The sequence below is a fragment of the Nestor notabilis genome, unplaced genomic scaffold (assembly GCF_000696875.1).
Source record: "Nestor notabilis isolate BGI_N333 unplaced genomic scaffold, ASM69687v1 scaffold17271, whole genome shotgun sequence".
Taxonomy (NCBI): Eukaryota; Metazoa; Chordata; class Aves; order Psittaciformes; family Psittacidae; genus Nestor; species Nestor notabilis.
This window is the reverse complement of record NW_009915393.1, coordinates 5106-20105: the sequence shown is the minus strand read 5'-3', so window position 1 is coordinate 20105 and position 15000 is coordinate 5106. Positions and strand designations below refer to the sequence as shown.

General features: G+C 40.4%; 1 protein-coding gene across 1 annotated transcript in view; it reads right to left on the bottom strand.

Moving 5' to 3' along the window:
* Positions 1 to 6455, bottom strand: part of E2F3 (E2F transcription factor 3) — a gene marked incomplete at its 5' end in the record, with an annotated part of 10255 nt that extends 3800 nt beyond the window's left edge. The window contains 4 exons of the mRNA XM_010024124.1: positions 419 to 533; positions 3156 to 3314; positions 3893 to 4112; positions 6344 to 6455. Of these exons, the coding sequence (XP_010022426.1) occupies positions 419 to 533; positions 3156 to 3314; positions 3893 to 4112; positions 6344 to 6455 (606 nt within the window). The remainder of the gene's footprint in view (positions 1 to 418; positions 534 to 3155; positions 3315 to 3892; positions 4113 to 6343) is intronic.
* Positions 6456 to 15000: the final 8545 nt, after the last annotated feature.

Sequence of the window (15000 nt, the reverse complement as noted above, 5' to 3'; positions counted from 1 at the left end):
GGGGGGGGGGGGGGGGGGAAGAGCTGAATATCTTAAGATTTTACATGGTTGCAAACAGGAAATCTCAACTGTTAAGGAAAAACTTCTTCACATGAAATATGGCAGAAGAGAGTATCTGTAAATAGTGTGGATTACTCCGAAGGAAAGCTGGAATTGAGAGAAGAGGAACAAATGATGATTGCTCTGTGTAAGTTGTTTAAGAGTTCCCCCTTCCTTTTTATTCAAACAAACAAAAAAAACCAGAACAAGAACAACAAAAAACCAACATCTCTAAAGTTGGTAAAACAGATTAATATTGACTTGTAGGCCAATACAATCCAACTTGGGCACCAGTCACCACAGTAAGATTCACAATACACTTGCTCCATCTACAGAAAAATGATACATAAGCTGGCAGGAAACACCAGGTTCTCCTTACCTCCACTGGGTCAGGCACTTCAAGTCTTGTTTCTGGAGGAGCTTTCACAACTATAACAGTTTGGTCTTTAAGGCCACTAATTTTTCTAATATCTTGGTATGTTACGTAAGCTAATGTAATCACTGTTAAGGAATTTTTCAACTTGGGTTACAACATATTCAGACTATTAGAAGAGGCAGAAGTTTCTAAATTATTTTTGCATTTTCTTTACAGTGCTCTTAGCCCAGAGTTCTCTATTCTCTCTGCTGGTTGTGATTGTAGTGAAACTGTATGAGAATTTCCCTTTAATCTAACAACTGGGGCCACTACCAAGGGACTGCTGACTGCTTCTCTCTTTTCCTTTACACACATAAGGCTACATAAGTGAACCTCAACAATCTGAAATTACTCACAGATTGCACAAAGCAAAATTCTTTACACAGTTGCTATTCAAATGCAGAGAACTGGAAATCGCAGGAAGAAAAAAATATAAAGGAATTTTCAGTTGCATGATATAGATGCACATACACAATATATTTTTGAGGTCACCAACAAAACCATTATTTCAGTTTTCACGTTAAGGGCTTTTGTAAACGTTTATACAACACATAAAAACATAAATGTATAAATATTTATACAACATTCATATGTATGTATATTAGCATACAATATATAAAATTATTTCAAAAACCTATTTAAACAATTAAACAACTTGACAGTGCATGAGGTTGATTTCTGCATAAGTGTGGAATGAAAATGAGTATTTTGCTGTTCAACATAAATTTGTAGTGTTTTGATGGGTTACTGCATGGTGGTACCTCACATACTGATCCATGTAACCGAGGTGTCACAGTGCTTTTGGTCATGAAAAGAACTGTGAAACGACCACAGTCGCATGCAAGCACTTCCAGCTCTTCAGTTTTGTCACCTATGAGATATCTAGCATAATGTTTTATCCAGAGAAATAAAAAGCCTAATTTATTATTATAATTCTTGGGGATGTAAGTGTGAACTATTTTGGTAAATGTGTACTGTTACCATGCAGTACAGCAAGACAGACTGCCCAAGCAAAAAACACCAATACATCTCACATCTAACTTGGACCAAACAGGTCAAGAGGCAAAAGACAGGTCAGCTTTCACGCAAACAGCTTTCATCAAGGCTTTTACCATTCCCTTGGTGATATTTAGTAAGGTTTGCAAAGGCAGAATACAAATTACAGCAACAGTGGCTGTCATTATACCAACAAAGGATTGCATGGTTTTCAAATAAAACAACAGTCTTCACTGCAGTAGCTAAAGGCTCCTCATGTTAATGCTGGGCACATCCCAAACCATTCAAGGTAGCAACTGGTTACTTTCTGATTCCATTGGTAAGGGAAACAAGGGAGCACGCTACCTAATTGTAAGACAGAAAAAACCTTCAAAAGCAGAAACTTCATCTTCAGTAATTAAGCAAAGGAAGAGGCTTCTCAGCTCCATGAGTATTCAGCATGTCATCTCATGTCAGTGTTCAGTGAGGTGAGCAAAAGACAGTACTAGGACACATTCAGACGCATTCCCAGGTTTCACACTTCTGCATTCCTTCCTCAGTACTCACTAGTATCATCAGTAAACTTAAAAGTCACAGAAGGATTTAGGCAATACTCTCCTAAATCCAAAAGCATGAGGCCAACATGCTGATCCCTCCTCGCCCATCCCCATGGGATCTGCCAATAGCAGGGCAGGGATCTCTATCACAGGAACCAGCACTATAAAAACAGAGATTGTAATGCTCAGTTTTGTCTTGCTTAAATCTCTTCATGGAACAAGCTCTTAGCTGAAGGCAGTGCTGAGCCACTCCCTGTGCCATTTGGTGATCTCTGCTTACATCTCAAAAGGTGTATGAAAGCTAATCAAAAGACAATATTTACATAGTTCACATACTTTTTACTGACACTCCCATAGCATTTTCTATCCTTCAGGACAGAAAGTAAGTCCACCTTATTTAGGTGCTCTTCAAGAACTACTCATTATATAAAGTAATAAAAGTTTTCACATCAGCATTTAATAAAATGCTTTCTTCTGTTGCCAATAGGTGGGAAATCTAGTGAAAATGAGAAATGGTTAATTACAAAGGGTATTAACAGCCAAATTACCATAAATCGTATGAACCTTATGCAATTGAGCATTGGTCTTACATTAAATAATTCAGTCTAAAATAAAGGTTTCATGAGCTCTCAAAATGTCTATGATATTCTATTATAGATTCCCTAACCAGAGGAATCTGAAGATTTGTTCCAAGTTTCAGACTAAACTGGCTCCCTACTTTATTTGCCTTTCTATGCCTGTAATTTATAGACACATCAGTTTGAATTAAAAAATTAAGAAGTAATGAGTACACAGACAACTGTTACCTCAGCAAAGACTTTGCCTGCATGCCTTTACAATTGCTACACACCTAAAAACAGGGTTTGCTCTAGGATCACAGTAGTTGAAAAAGCACAATCAGCTAGATTCTTGGTTCTGCTCTACGTAAACGTGGATGTTAATGGGCTCCTTCATATACTAGTTTTTCTTTTTTCCTTTGTTTTTGGGACATTCCAGAAGCAGTACAGATGCAAGTGGCTAAAGTAACTTTTCTATAGAACTATATTAAAACCCATTAGTCAATATGAAATTTCTAATGCTTTGTGTCACGTTATGTAGAGGAATTCTCCCAGTATTACAAGACACAGCAAGGAGACTGGCCAGCTTTGAGGTTTTGGGAAAAAGGATATCTCTGATTCTCCGAGTCCTCCGTTAGCAGCTTTAGGTCCAGGGTGCAGCTTTGGATTAGCTCATCCAGTTTCTTCTCTTCCTGAGTCAGTTCTGTCACCTCCTTTGTGAGGCCTTGACGCTGTGCCAGCATGCCACCATCCTCTGACAGACTGCAGCCCCTATGGGTACGAAGAAGGAAGACAGTCTTTCAGCATTTGTAAAACTTGACCCTATGCTATGGGAAAGGGAAGAGGCAGGGTTTTACGCTCCAGGTCAAGTTCTTAGCCCTTTCTCCCTAAACCTGCCCATAGCAAATCAACATAAACTATGCTTTCCAGAAAAAGCATCTTTTTGCCATGACAACACATTTTGGAACTGCCACTAAGATGGAAGAGTTGAATATTTCTAAGCACTTCCAAAATCTTGCTTCTAGCTCCCCTCTACTCTAACCATACTCTGAAGAAGACCGAGGAAAGCACTAAGTAGAGATGCATACCTAAAAACTTACTCCACTTACAGAACCAAATGAGCTAATCCAGTATTTGGACAAAACACTAGTTTCTAATTTCCCTGACAAACACTATTCATACACTGAAAACCTGTCTTAACAGAAAAACAAAGCTTTATCCTGATGGAAGGCATTTTGGATGATTGCTTGGAGCACAGTTTTAGAATGGAAAGTGGGAGAAGAAAGACACCACTGCACTGTGACAGTGAAATCAGCCAGCAGGAACAGAAAAGGATAATGAATACTCACATCCACTGAATGTTGTTTTTGGATTTTTTCTTAATGAGATGGATGCCTTCCAGTACATTGGTGATATCATAAATCCTCCTTTTTTGCACCTTGAGGACCTCTGCTGCTCTGTTCAAATCTAAGACCCCATCAGGAGATTGGCTCAGCAACTGAATGAACTTCTTTGTAAGAAGGCCAAGTGATGTATCATACCGAGTCTTCTCTGAAGGAGACTTTGGAGCTTAGAAAGAAAAAGGGGAAAAAAAAAAAAAAAAAAAAATGAAATCAGTTTTCCTCATTTTGGTTCTGAAAGCAGCATCCAGAAGTGAGAGGATACGTATTACAGATATTCCTTTCATTTTTACTGAAGAAATCTCTCAAACCTCTGCTTTCAGTCACAACTTACCACTGGGTTTTTATTTGTATTTCAAGATGTACTTTTCCAAAAGTCACAGGTACATGAGCAAATACATACATTTTTTTAAATGCAAATATTTCCATTAGTCTGACATACATGTAGCAATACTTTACTTAGGCTTTCACTATGTGTATTCTTAATAGTATTTTTAGTACCTATTTATTCTGGCAGCAATACCAAAAATTCCCCTATGACTCTCCATCAGGCTGATAGCCAGCTTTCATCAGGGTTTGATTTTCCCCTCTTGTAAGATAAGTGTTTCACATGCAATTAAGCAGGACTTAGGTGTACTTCAGTGGGTGAACACAATGACAGATTCCATCAGTGCCAGACTCCACAGCTTACAGAAAATTCAAGTGATTTATAGGAGACTGATGTAATTTGTAATTATCATTTCCTCATAACCAAACAATGCTCAAACTGGGCAAAAGTATCCATTTCTATATTAGAAGCCAACAAACTGCTTGGATCTTACTAGTCAACTCGCTGTTTGCATGCACAAATGCAGCATCTATATACTTAATAGATGTGCTTTTAAGAGTTTAAATACTTAGAATAATTTCTAATTCTAAATGCTCAAGGCCTTTGTGTTATGGGAAATGAACCAGCCATTATTAGAAGTCGGTTGGGTTGATGCATATCAAACCTTCCATTCGCTTCAAGTATTACCCAGATTGGATCCTAGGCTGATCTGATGGTCATTTTCATGTTTTCAAGGTTCAAGCCCCACATTTAATTGAAGAAATCAATCAAAACTGAAATCCTACATGAAAGCAAACCTTCAGACTACCCTGAAATATTTTGAAGAATATGATGGCTTCTCCATGAAAACCAAGCATGTCTGCAAAGAGAACCAGCTAGCTGTATCTCAGTCTTTGGTAGATTCAGAGCTGGTCCACACTGGGAAATGGGGGGATATTATTACCACTTAGGTGACCTTGTGAATTTAGAGCAGGGTAGTTTCTGTTTGTTTGCTCGTTTTTCCTTGGAGGTTTGGAAAAGAATAAGAGGATCAGAGTGATAAGGGCAACAGGCTACTTGACCCGCACCTAAAAAGGCACATGGATCATGAACCAAGAAGTTCTCTGTACAGACTTACCAACACTGCAGCAGCATCCTGTGCTCCAAATGGTACAGAACTTCTGTGAGGATACGCTTCAATTTAAAATGGTCTTGACTTAGTTTAATGAAGTTTAGTTTAATTGAAACAACTGTGGCTGTTTAACTTGTCTGCTTTATGTTTGTATCTTCAGCTAATTTCACTTTTCCTATCTGCCTCAGTAGAAGCAAGCACATCATCTGGTGAGGAGGGACAAGTATGTACCCCTTCCTCACATCTCTTGCTCTGCCATCACTGCCACTGCTGCCCCAGTCCTCCCTGTTCGCCTCCCTCTGTTTGCTGAAATCCCCTAAACAAGATGGCAAGGCTGCACACCCCAACTCTTGTTGCAAGGAAACTACTGCTTGAGGCAATACAAATGTGCAAAAATTAATACCTGCAGCAACTAAGCAGTGGCAGTAATAATCTAACCATACTGCAGGGAGAGAAGGCAGCTCAAAGCCCACAAAAAGCATTTAGCATACATAGCTAAGTCTCTTTACAAATCCCTGCCTGAGGGAAGAAGCCCTGCCAATCAGCTGCTGGAACTTCAGCACAGAAGGAGGAGGCTGGCCTGATTAGCCTTGCCTAATAATTATGTATTTGAACCTACCATATTACTTTCATTCCTCAGTATCTACCTCTCCTAAACACCCCCAATTTCATGTCCTTGGCTGAAGAGGAGATCCTGGACTGACAGGCTGAAGGCTGCCTGGCAGGCAGAGGGACAGACCCAACAGCCATGAGCCTCTGAAGCTTCTCAGCAGCTCCGCTCTCAGTGCACACTGCTAACACATTGTCCACTGCCTGGCTGTGGAGCTGAGTATGGTGCATGCACATACAGGTGAGGACAGTAATAAACGCACTCTTAGCTAGCTAACACAGCTTGTTGAGCTGGTTCACTCTGGTCTCAAGCTAGTAAAATAAAACACTCGGTAACATACAGTTTACTTACTTTTTGGACTATCTGGACTTCTCGTTGCAGCTCTTCCTTTCCCCTTTGGAGTCTTTAGTCCTTCAGCGAGATACTGGTGGCCACTTTCTCCTAGCTCCAGCCTTCGTTTTGCCTGTTAAAAAAACCAAACACCAGTATTATTTTTTAACTGATGGATTGTTAAGAAATGCATTTCACTTTATCAAATGCAATATTGAGGCTATAAGAAAGGTAGAGAGCAGTGAACTTTTCTCAGCAAGGTTCATACCCCATATTCATTACAATGGAATCTGAATATTTACTGGAATCGTAAGGTAGACTGAAAACATGACTCTCAAAGGCTAGGTTTATGGGTTGTTTATTTGGAAATTCAGCATTTTTTATTAATTTGAAAAGCCCAGTGACAGTTGTATGGCCTGCGTCGGCCTAGTTTGGACCTTTTTAAACACGTGAAAGATTTCTACCCTCACTTCACAGCATTTCAGTTAAGAAAAACAAAGTGAATCTCTCAAGCACATGCATGGGTGTACCCAACAAAGGTACATTTCTTTTGACAAACTCCTTATATCCATACAAGTTTGTGCACACGTAGTGTTAGTGCAAGTTATGTTTTAACTTCACCCTTTGAAAGAATGACTTTGAGAGGACCAGTAGCTTCCACTGCTTCCACACCTTCCATCAATGAAATGAGACATGACATCAAGAGCAACATTGGATAACTGTTCTCCTCTGCTTCTCAACAACTTTTGTCCTTATTCGAAGCACAACCACTATATTTATTTCACATAAGCTAGCACGTTTGCAGTAAAGCTGCCTATATAATAGCAAGGCGAAACAAAAGTAGTATTAGAAGGATGATGCCTGAAAATCAGCTAAATGTTGCATTCAGCTCAAAGGAAACCTGTGTACATCTTAAATAATAAAAATAAATGGAACTGTTAAACTATGCAACACAAAGACAAACTGCAACAAAACACACCACCAATATGAATTTTGTTCCTAGACAGAAATACAATCTGCTGTCTTTGGAAACAATTCTATACCCTGCCATGCTGCTCAGGTTACTGAAATGAAAACTGGGGATACTTGTTATCCTGCCAATAGAAAGAACACTACCTGGGATGGCACAGGAAAAAAAAAAGAAAAAAAAGAATAAAGAAAAAAAAAAGAAGTTTTACATCTAATGAAATTTAGTCAAATAACTCTTTCTGAAGACTGTTGTTTATTTAATTAGGTAGAATAATTCAGACTACTTTATTTGCTTGCTTTTTATACTTGCCCCAAAAGGTTGGATCATATTCTGTTCCACCATATTCAATTCTGCTGTAGAGTTATAAACAGGTATTTCTCTATTTACAGATTTAGCTTATGTGTTTTACTTTGGGTCTGTGACCAACGGAAGGCTCTAAAATTAATTTATATGCATTCATTTATGGTAGCTAACTAACATCTTTGTCCTGGACTCTGTTTGCAAACTTCAAGCTTATTCAAAGACAAGTTAAAGCACACGAAAACATAAAGCCCCCAGTGTAATAGCATGTGCAGAGTGCTCAAGCCACTCTTCTCTGTACTATGTGTGAAGGGGCAAGGTGCTAATTCATCAGTGACAGAGAAGAACTAAACTAACTGCATCCTTCTGACCAACACAGGTACTGCACTCCCAGCAGCCCATGGGTGGCAGCTTCTAACGGCATGAAACATGGCTGCTCCTCTCCCTGAGACATCGGCTCTGTAATCCAAGGACACAGATTTTAAAAGGGTCAACTGTTAACAAAAGCATCCAGCTAATATGTTTAGCCAATGTAATTGGATTAAATTAAGATTACAGCTATTCCACAGGGAGAAATACATTTCACACTTTAAGTGTTTTTCCAACCTGAGAACTATCCCAGAAAAGGAAGGAGGGGTGAAAAGGGAACAATTCAGGGCGTGGGAAGACGAGGCCAAAGGGATATAATTAAAGATAAAAGAGAATCTCAAAACCAGGTGTGAGAAGGAGGGGAAATGCTAAAGACTTAAATCCAGAGATTTGCAGCAGCTCTCTCCATCAGGTGAGAAATTTAGGTTTGGACTACACATCAAAACTTCTTGTCTCAACTTGTTTATGAGACACAAACAACGGTATTTTGCCCCTACTTTTGTGGTTAAACACAACTTTCTCCCGTGAGCTTCAAATAATCAGGTTTGGTAGTAAAAGAACATAAACAGCATCCTTCAGCTGTGCATAGCAGCACAAACCTGTGTGTGCTGGAAGATGTTACAAACAACATGCTCTGTTGGTCTCACCAGCATACTGTACCTACAGGCAGTGCAGGACTATCGATAGACATCTGGAAAAATACCAAATGACAGAGATAGAGCTGAAGGTAGTTATTTTGTAGGGCACAAAGCATACGTAAAGCCCGAGAGAGATATCGAGAGAAGTATTTTAGAAGAATTTAAAAGAGCTTAGTGAAGTCACCAAGAGACAATTTTAGCAAACCCTGGGGAATGTTTAATTTCTGGCCAGATGTTACACGTCACTCAGCAAGTGTTCTCTTCCCCTTCCTGTTTTACAAACTTCATAACTGATAAGATGCAGGGCTGAAATGGGATATTCTCTCAATTTCTTCTTCCCTGGCAAAAAGTTTTCTAGTGCCTTTTTCTTTGCACTAGAAATCCTGGGTGACTCCCAGGAGCATGTCTCTCCCAAATCTCCGAAATTATTCATAGTGTTCTCTGACATCAGACTTCCCTTCAGAAATTGCAAGATCTGTGTTTGGCAATCATCAGAATAAGTGACCCTTAAAAAGAAAATAACTTAGTTTGCATAACTTACTTCTGCTACTCTATATTCATTATTTGTAGTATTTGTACAGATGCATATTATTTACAAGTTTAGTTGTATTGTATGACCAATCACAGCACGCAGAATCTCCTCAGTACGAGGGACCTGCTAAGACATAGCAAGCCAAAGGACACTAGCACAAAGCTTCTCAATGATAGGTGAAGATAGGAAGCATAGGGGCTAAGAAATTCTCAGTGACAGAAACTTGAGTGCAGTAAACTGAAGTCAGATTCCTCAAGGGAATTGTGAAAGGAACACAAAACACATGCAGAATTGGACAGGTAAAGCCACAAATTCATACATCCAGAAAGAAAACGCAGAAGTAACAGGAAAGCATCCCATTGAGCTGAACCAGACACCTACCTAACCCACTGCTGGAGATAAAATATCTGGCATGAACTGTTTCAAATCAATTTTCTCTTCCAATACCATGAGCAATTCCTGACATAGATACAGCTACAGATCCACTGTTCAGTACAGACCACTAAAGCCAGGTGGCACCTTGACTCCTATGTTGTTCTGCCCCTTTAGCTTCAATCCCTTTTCAAAAAACAAAAACAGACAAACAAAAAAAAAAAAAAACCCCAAAAAAACCCACCCCACACCAAAAACAAAACCCACCAAAAAAACCCACACACAGCTACCACAATTAACAGCAGAGGCAAACCCACAAAAATGCCTTCAGAAGAACACTTGTCTCCATAGGAAAATAGTTTAAAAACCTCCTAGGATAAGCTAAGTATTTTCAAGAAGGCAGGACCTGAAGCAATTCACATTACAATACTTGGTCTCAGGGTTTATTAACTTTTAAGAAGAGGCTGGAGGCAGGTATGCTTTTGGAAGTCAGATGTGTTTTTCATGAGTCAAAAAAACGGGTGGAAAAGATGCAAATAGGAAATTACAGCCTATTCCCCTTAAATGGGCTGTTTTCACTTCACTGCTGCTTGGGCCTACCAGGTTGCTGCTACCACCTCTTCTATATCCTCCCCTCCATTCCTTTGCTCTCCCTGCTCCCCTGGTGTAGGCAGCACCTGACTGATGGGTCCTCATCAGACCAGGCAGGGAGCTGGATCAGGAGGTCACAACCAGCAGAAACCTAGTCCTACTCCAGAACAGAAGTGAGTTTTCTGCAGGGCTATCCCTTGTGGATGACTTGTATGCACAAAGAACTACTGAGTGGGTGAATGGGGGGGACATCCCCCCTGCTCCTAGGGACATCTGCTTGGTGTTCCAAGTGGCTTCACCTTCCTGTCACACAGCAATCAACTGTAGTTATTGAGGAAAGAAACTGGCACCAATTAAATAGGAAAAACAAAGGTCAGAGTGTTACCTTGGAACAGCTTAACAGATAGTGCAGTGCTAAGCATTAAAGTAACAGCCAGCATCAGTTTTTGAAGACTGCACCATGTCACAGCAAAGCCTCATTTTCTACAAGGCTTATATTTCTAGGTTTGAGGAAAGAAGTAGTAAGACATCCTCTAATTCTTTCCAATGATAAAACCATGGTGCAGAACTTTGCCAAACTATGCGCATTGAAATTTTTCCTGCTAGATGTCTCTTAGCTTTATTAGTGGACGTGAGGCAGTTGCACTGTTTGCAAGAGACAGACCTAAGAAAAATTACATCATCTGTGCAACCTCCTGAAAACCCTTTGTGTGAAATATTCCTGCACCCATTATGCTTTAGCAGGCATGTAAAATTTGACAGAAGGATGATCCAAGCTGGGCATATTCTATTCCCTGAAAATCCAAAATTAAAAAAACCCTTGGAAAAGCTCAGTCAGTACATTTTCATTATAAACATTAAGAGCCAAATTCCATTTCAAACTGCAATCGCCACAGCTCTTGGGCCTGCCCAGGCTACGCACATGCCATTTCCTGGGAGGTCTGAGACACATCTAAGTCCCTTGCTCCCCTAGCAGGCATTCAGGGTATATTAGAGCAGCAGTCTGATTTAAATACAAAGGGACAAAAGTTGAACTTGGAATGAGAGCAAAAGTAACCTGGGACAAAGCCTGACGAGATGGCAACAGAAGATAAAATAACTTACTCCAAAAAGAAACCAGGATGAGGAGCTGGAAAGAAACTGCATTTTAAGGTTGACTGGGCAGGAAAAATAGGAAGATTGGAAATAAGCAAGCATAGCAAGGAGTAAACTGTGTTTATTAAGTGGTAGCTGACAGTGAACTAAGCAGCAAGCCAGAGAAATGTGCCTTAGCACTCAGCTGTGTTTCAGGGCAAGGTCTATGTTGGGCAAGTTAAGCTAGGGCAGATGACTAAGCCTGGCATAGTCTCTAGAAGATACTACAATTGCTAGGGGCAGATAAAATAGCAGCTTTTCTGTATGTCACCACAATGCTGATATTACTGGGGAGGGGATGCAAAACTATCCGGGGAACACATAAATTTTGGCTGCAGTGAGGAAGCCACAGCACAGGCACATTACCAATCCCCACACACTTTCCACAGGCTTTCTTCCATGTTTTCAAAATTAAGCAGTCACTTAAAACTACAGTTTAAAAGCTGAGGTTCTGAGGCATGAAAGCTGTTCCAGAGGTGAGGAGGTACAGAGAAGAAAGCAAACATCTTTGGTGAAAGGGTAAATTAAGCTGTGGCTTGATAAGGAAGGAATACAAGAGAAGCAGCAAGGAAAGACATCTTGGGGCAAATGCACAAGAAATATTCATATGCTAAGGAAATTTCTCCACTGAATGAGGTGATGCAGGCTTTGTGTTTTGCACATGCCCAAATGATCAATTCTGGTATGTGGAGAGCTCCAAGTACCTCCCAGAGGGCTGCACCCAGCTGAGGGCACGGCAAACACTAGGGCTATCACCAGGAGAGGCTGACAAAAGGGGAGAGGTGCAGAGAAGAGAGGTAAGGAGCTCTCAGCAAGAAAGGGGCTGAGCTCTGCAGGTGAGCTTGTAAGCAATGAAACACCTGAAGTCAGCAAAAAATGCAAGAGGACCACCAGAGTCCCTGCCTTTGGACTCCTAGTGATAACTCCTCATTTCATACCTATTTCTGTCAAACAGTGAGGAGATTAACTTGCAGTTCAAATTCCTGGAAGGGAGAGGGGTTTCAGTTTTCCATGAATCATAGAATGGTTTGGGTTGGAAAGGACCTTAAGATCATCTAGTTCCAGCCCCTCTGCCATGAGCAGGGACACCACACACTAAACTATGTCGCCCAAGGCTCTGTCCAACCTGGCCTTGAACACTGCCAGGGTTGGAGCATTCACAACTTCCTTGGGCAACCTATTCCAGTGCCTCACCACCCTCACTGTGAAGAACTTCTTCCTTAGATCTAACCTAAAGTTCCCCTGTTTAAGTTTAAAGCCATTACTCCTTGTCCTACCACTAGAGTCCCTAATGAAGAGTCCCTCCCCAGCATCCTTGTAGGCCCCCTTCAGATACCGGAAGGCTGCTATGAGGTCTAAAGAAATATGAAGAAATATTTACTCCAGTCTACAAACAGATACCAACAGTTTGTGCCATAGTACCCTCGGTTTCAGGAATTAATTCCAACAGTATAAAGCCATTGAAAAGGGATTTAAGAAAAGAACAGGGAGATAAAGAAATAGCTGAGAACTAAACTACTTGCATGTAAAAGAAAACAAACTAAGTGTGTCCTTAAAAGGGGAGTTCTAAAAGTCCTCTCAACTTGTCCCAAAAATATTGCTTCTCTGTTCAAAGTGTGCATTCCCATACTACCCTACACAGAGGAATGGCACACTTCAATAAAAACATGATCTAAAGATTAAGTTTTACACATAACCCATTCATTAGACTGAGGTAAAAGCATATATATAAAAAATACACAAAAATAGTGCCTTGAGAATTGAGCACACTGTAAAACCAACACAGGGAAGAACAGGAGTCTGAAATATCAGTAACTATTAGTCAGGATTATTACTTGAGTGACAAGCAGCTGGTATTTAAAGAAGCATTTTAAAGCAAATGACAACACAGCTTACAGAAATCAACCTACTCCAACACAAAAGCCCCAAATTTTCTTCTCAGAAAATGGCAACTGTATTAAAAAGAGGACAAAGATCCTTTCCACTATACCAATTTGTGTTTCCTAAACCATCATCTTATTTTTCAGCTTATCAGGTATCAGTTTATTATAGTTTTGACAGAGGGCAATTCTTGTCTAGTTCCTATATTGACATTATTCATTCAGCTAAAGTAGTTTAGTTTTAATGTAGATGGATACGAAAAGAAAATCCCCTTTGTACATCTTAATCAGGTTTATAATTCAATACAAGGCACCTCACAATTATCAAATTAAGCTACATTCTTATCATCTGCAGCCCCTCCTCATTAGTTTTTTGACCCTGACAGCCAAAGGCTGATAGTGTTAATCTGGTGAAGTTTCTTTCAAGGCCTAATTAAACCATACTATTCCCATTGGTTTTCCATTTTCACAATTCTCTCAGAAGCACCAGGAGTGTCAAGGAAGCCATGAACTGTAAGCACTTAAATATCAAACCACAAGACTTATATTTAGCTTTAAAAGTTAAAATGTGGATGGCCAAGTTGCAACGGGAGATTCTTATTCGAAAGTAGGACCCAAACCAGAGAAACCTGGTGACAGCTTTCCCTTCCCAGGTTGAATATGCAGAAAGCAGCAATGCAAGTGTCACGAGTGCCTCCCAGTCGTTACTGCAGAACATCACACAATGTTTCAGTAGTTAATTCTGACAGTATAAAACCACTGAAAGGGGATTTAAGAAAAGAACAGGGAGATAAAGAAATAGCAGGGAACTAAACTACTTGCATGTAAAAGAAAATAAACTTCTCTAACACCCACTGAAAGGAATACATTATCTTTCAGGTATGCTCAACAGTTAGAGAAAGAGTGGATAGCTTGCTCCTGTGTTAGTGGCACTGCACTGATGCCCTGCACCTCACACCAACATGGCAATTCGCACTTGTCTCACCTTGGTCCTGTCTGAACAGAAGAACATGTTCAACTGCTTTTAAAAGAAACACAGTGACCTGAACCAAATCCAGCAAGTAGCATAATACAGCAATGAAAGATGGTGGTTTCTTCCTAGACCTACAGCAGATCATTTTTACTGAAGGAGATTATAATCTTAAAGTACTAATTCCTTTTCATTTTCACCCTGATTACTCATGGGGAGCTGACCTGCTAGAAGGTCCGAGTATCCCACAGCCATCACTGCTAACATAACTTGGACACCGAGGTAAGCAGACAATCCACATGATGTTATTCCATTTTCTGCTCATCGGTCTACTCACACACCATGGGATCAGCCTATGCCCCATGAGGTTTGCGCTTGGTTTGTTCTCCTACACCGGTGCAGTACTTTGTATTTTCTTTGCGCTAGAAGAGGAAGGACATTACAATGGTTGTGCAAGAAATAAACCAAAGCATAAGCGAATTATCAGGCCTCAAACCAACAGAATTACACCTATGTTGCATAGGAAATGAATCATCTGAGATCTTTCTACTGCAATTTTTTCCACCAGATATGAAACAACTACTTCTTACTGGAAGCAATGGCTTTGCACTGTACTAAGCTTTGAAGGCTCCAGTTACCACTTCATGTTGAAATATGAATAGTTATTTTCAGGAAACTGCACCCAGTTTTCATCTCAACTGCTAAGCTGCCTCAGGTGAGGAGCACACCACATATGTCCCTGTGCAGCCCTGAAAACAGCTCCATGCCACAGCCGCTCCTCATCCCAGCGGCTGGGGGGGCTGGGGTGGCAGCGGCTGCTGGGGCTGAGCTGCACCCGCCTGGTTAAGGTGGAAGCTATGGAGACACAACTTCCATAAAACACGCTGACAGCCAAGTCTCACACATGGAAGCACAGACAGAC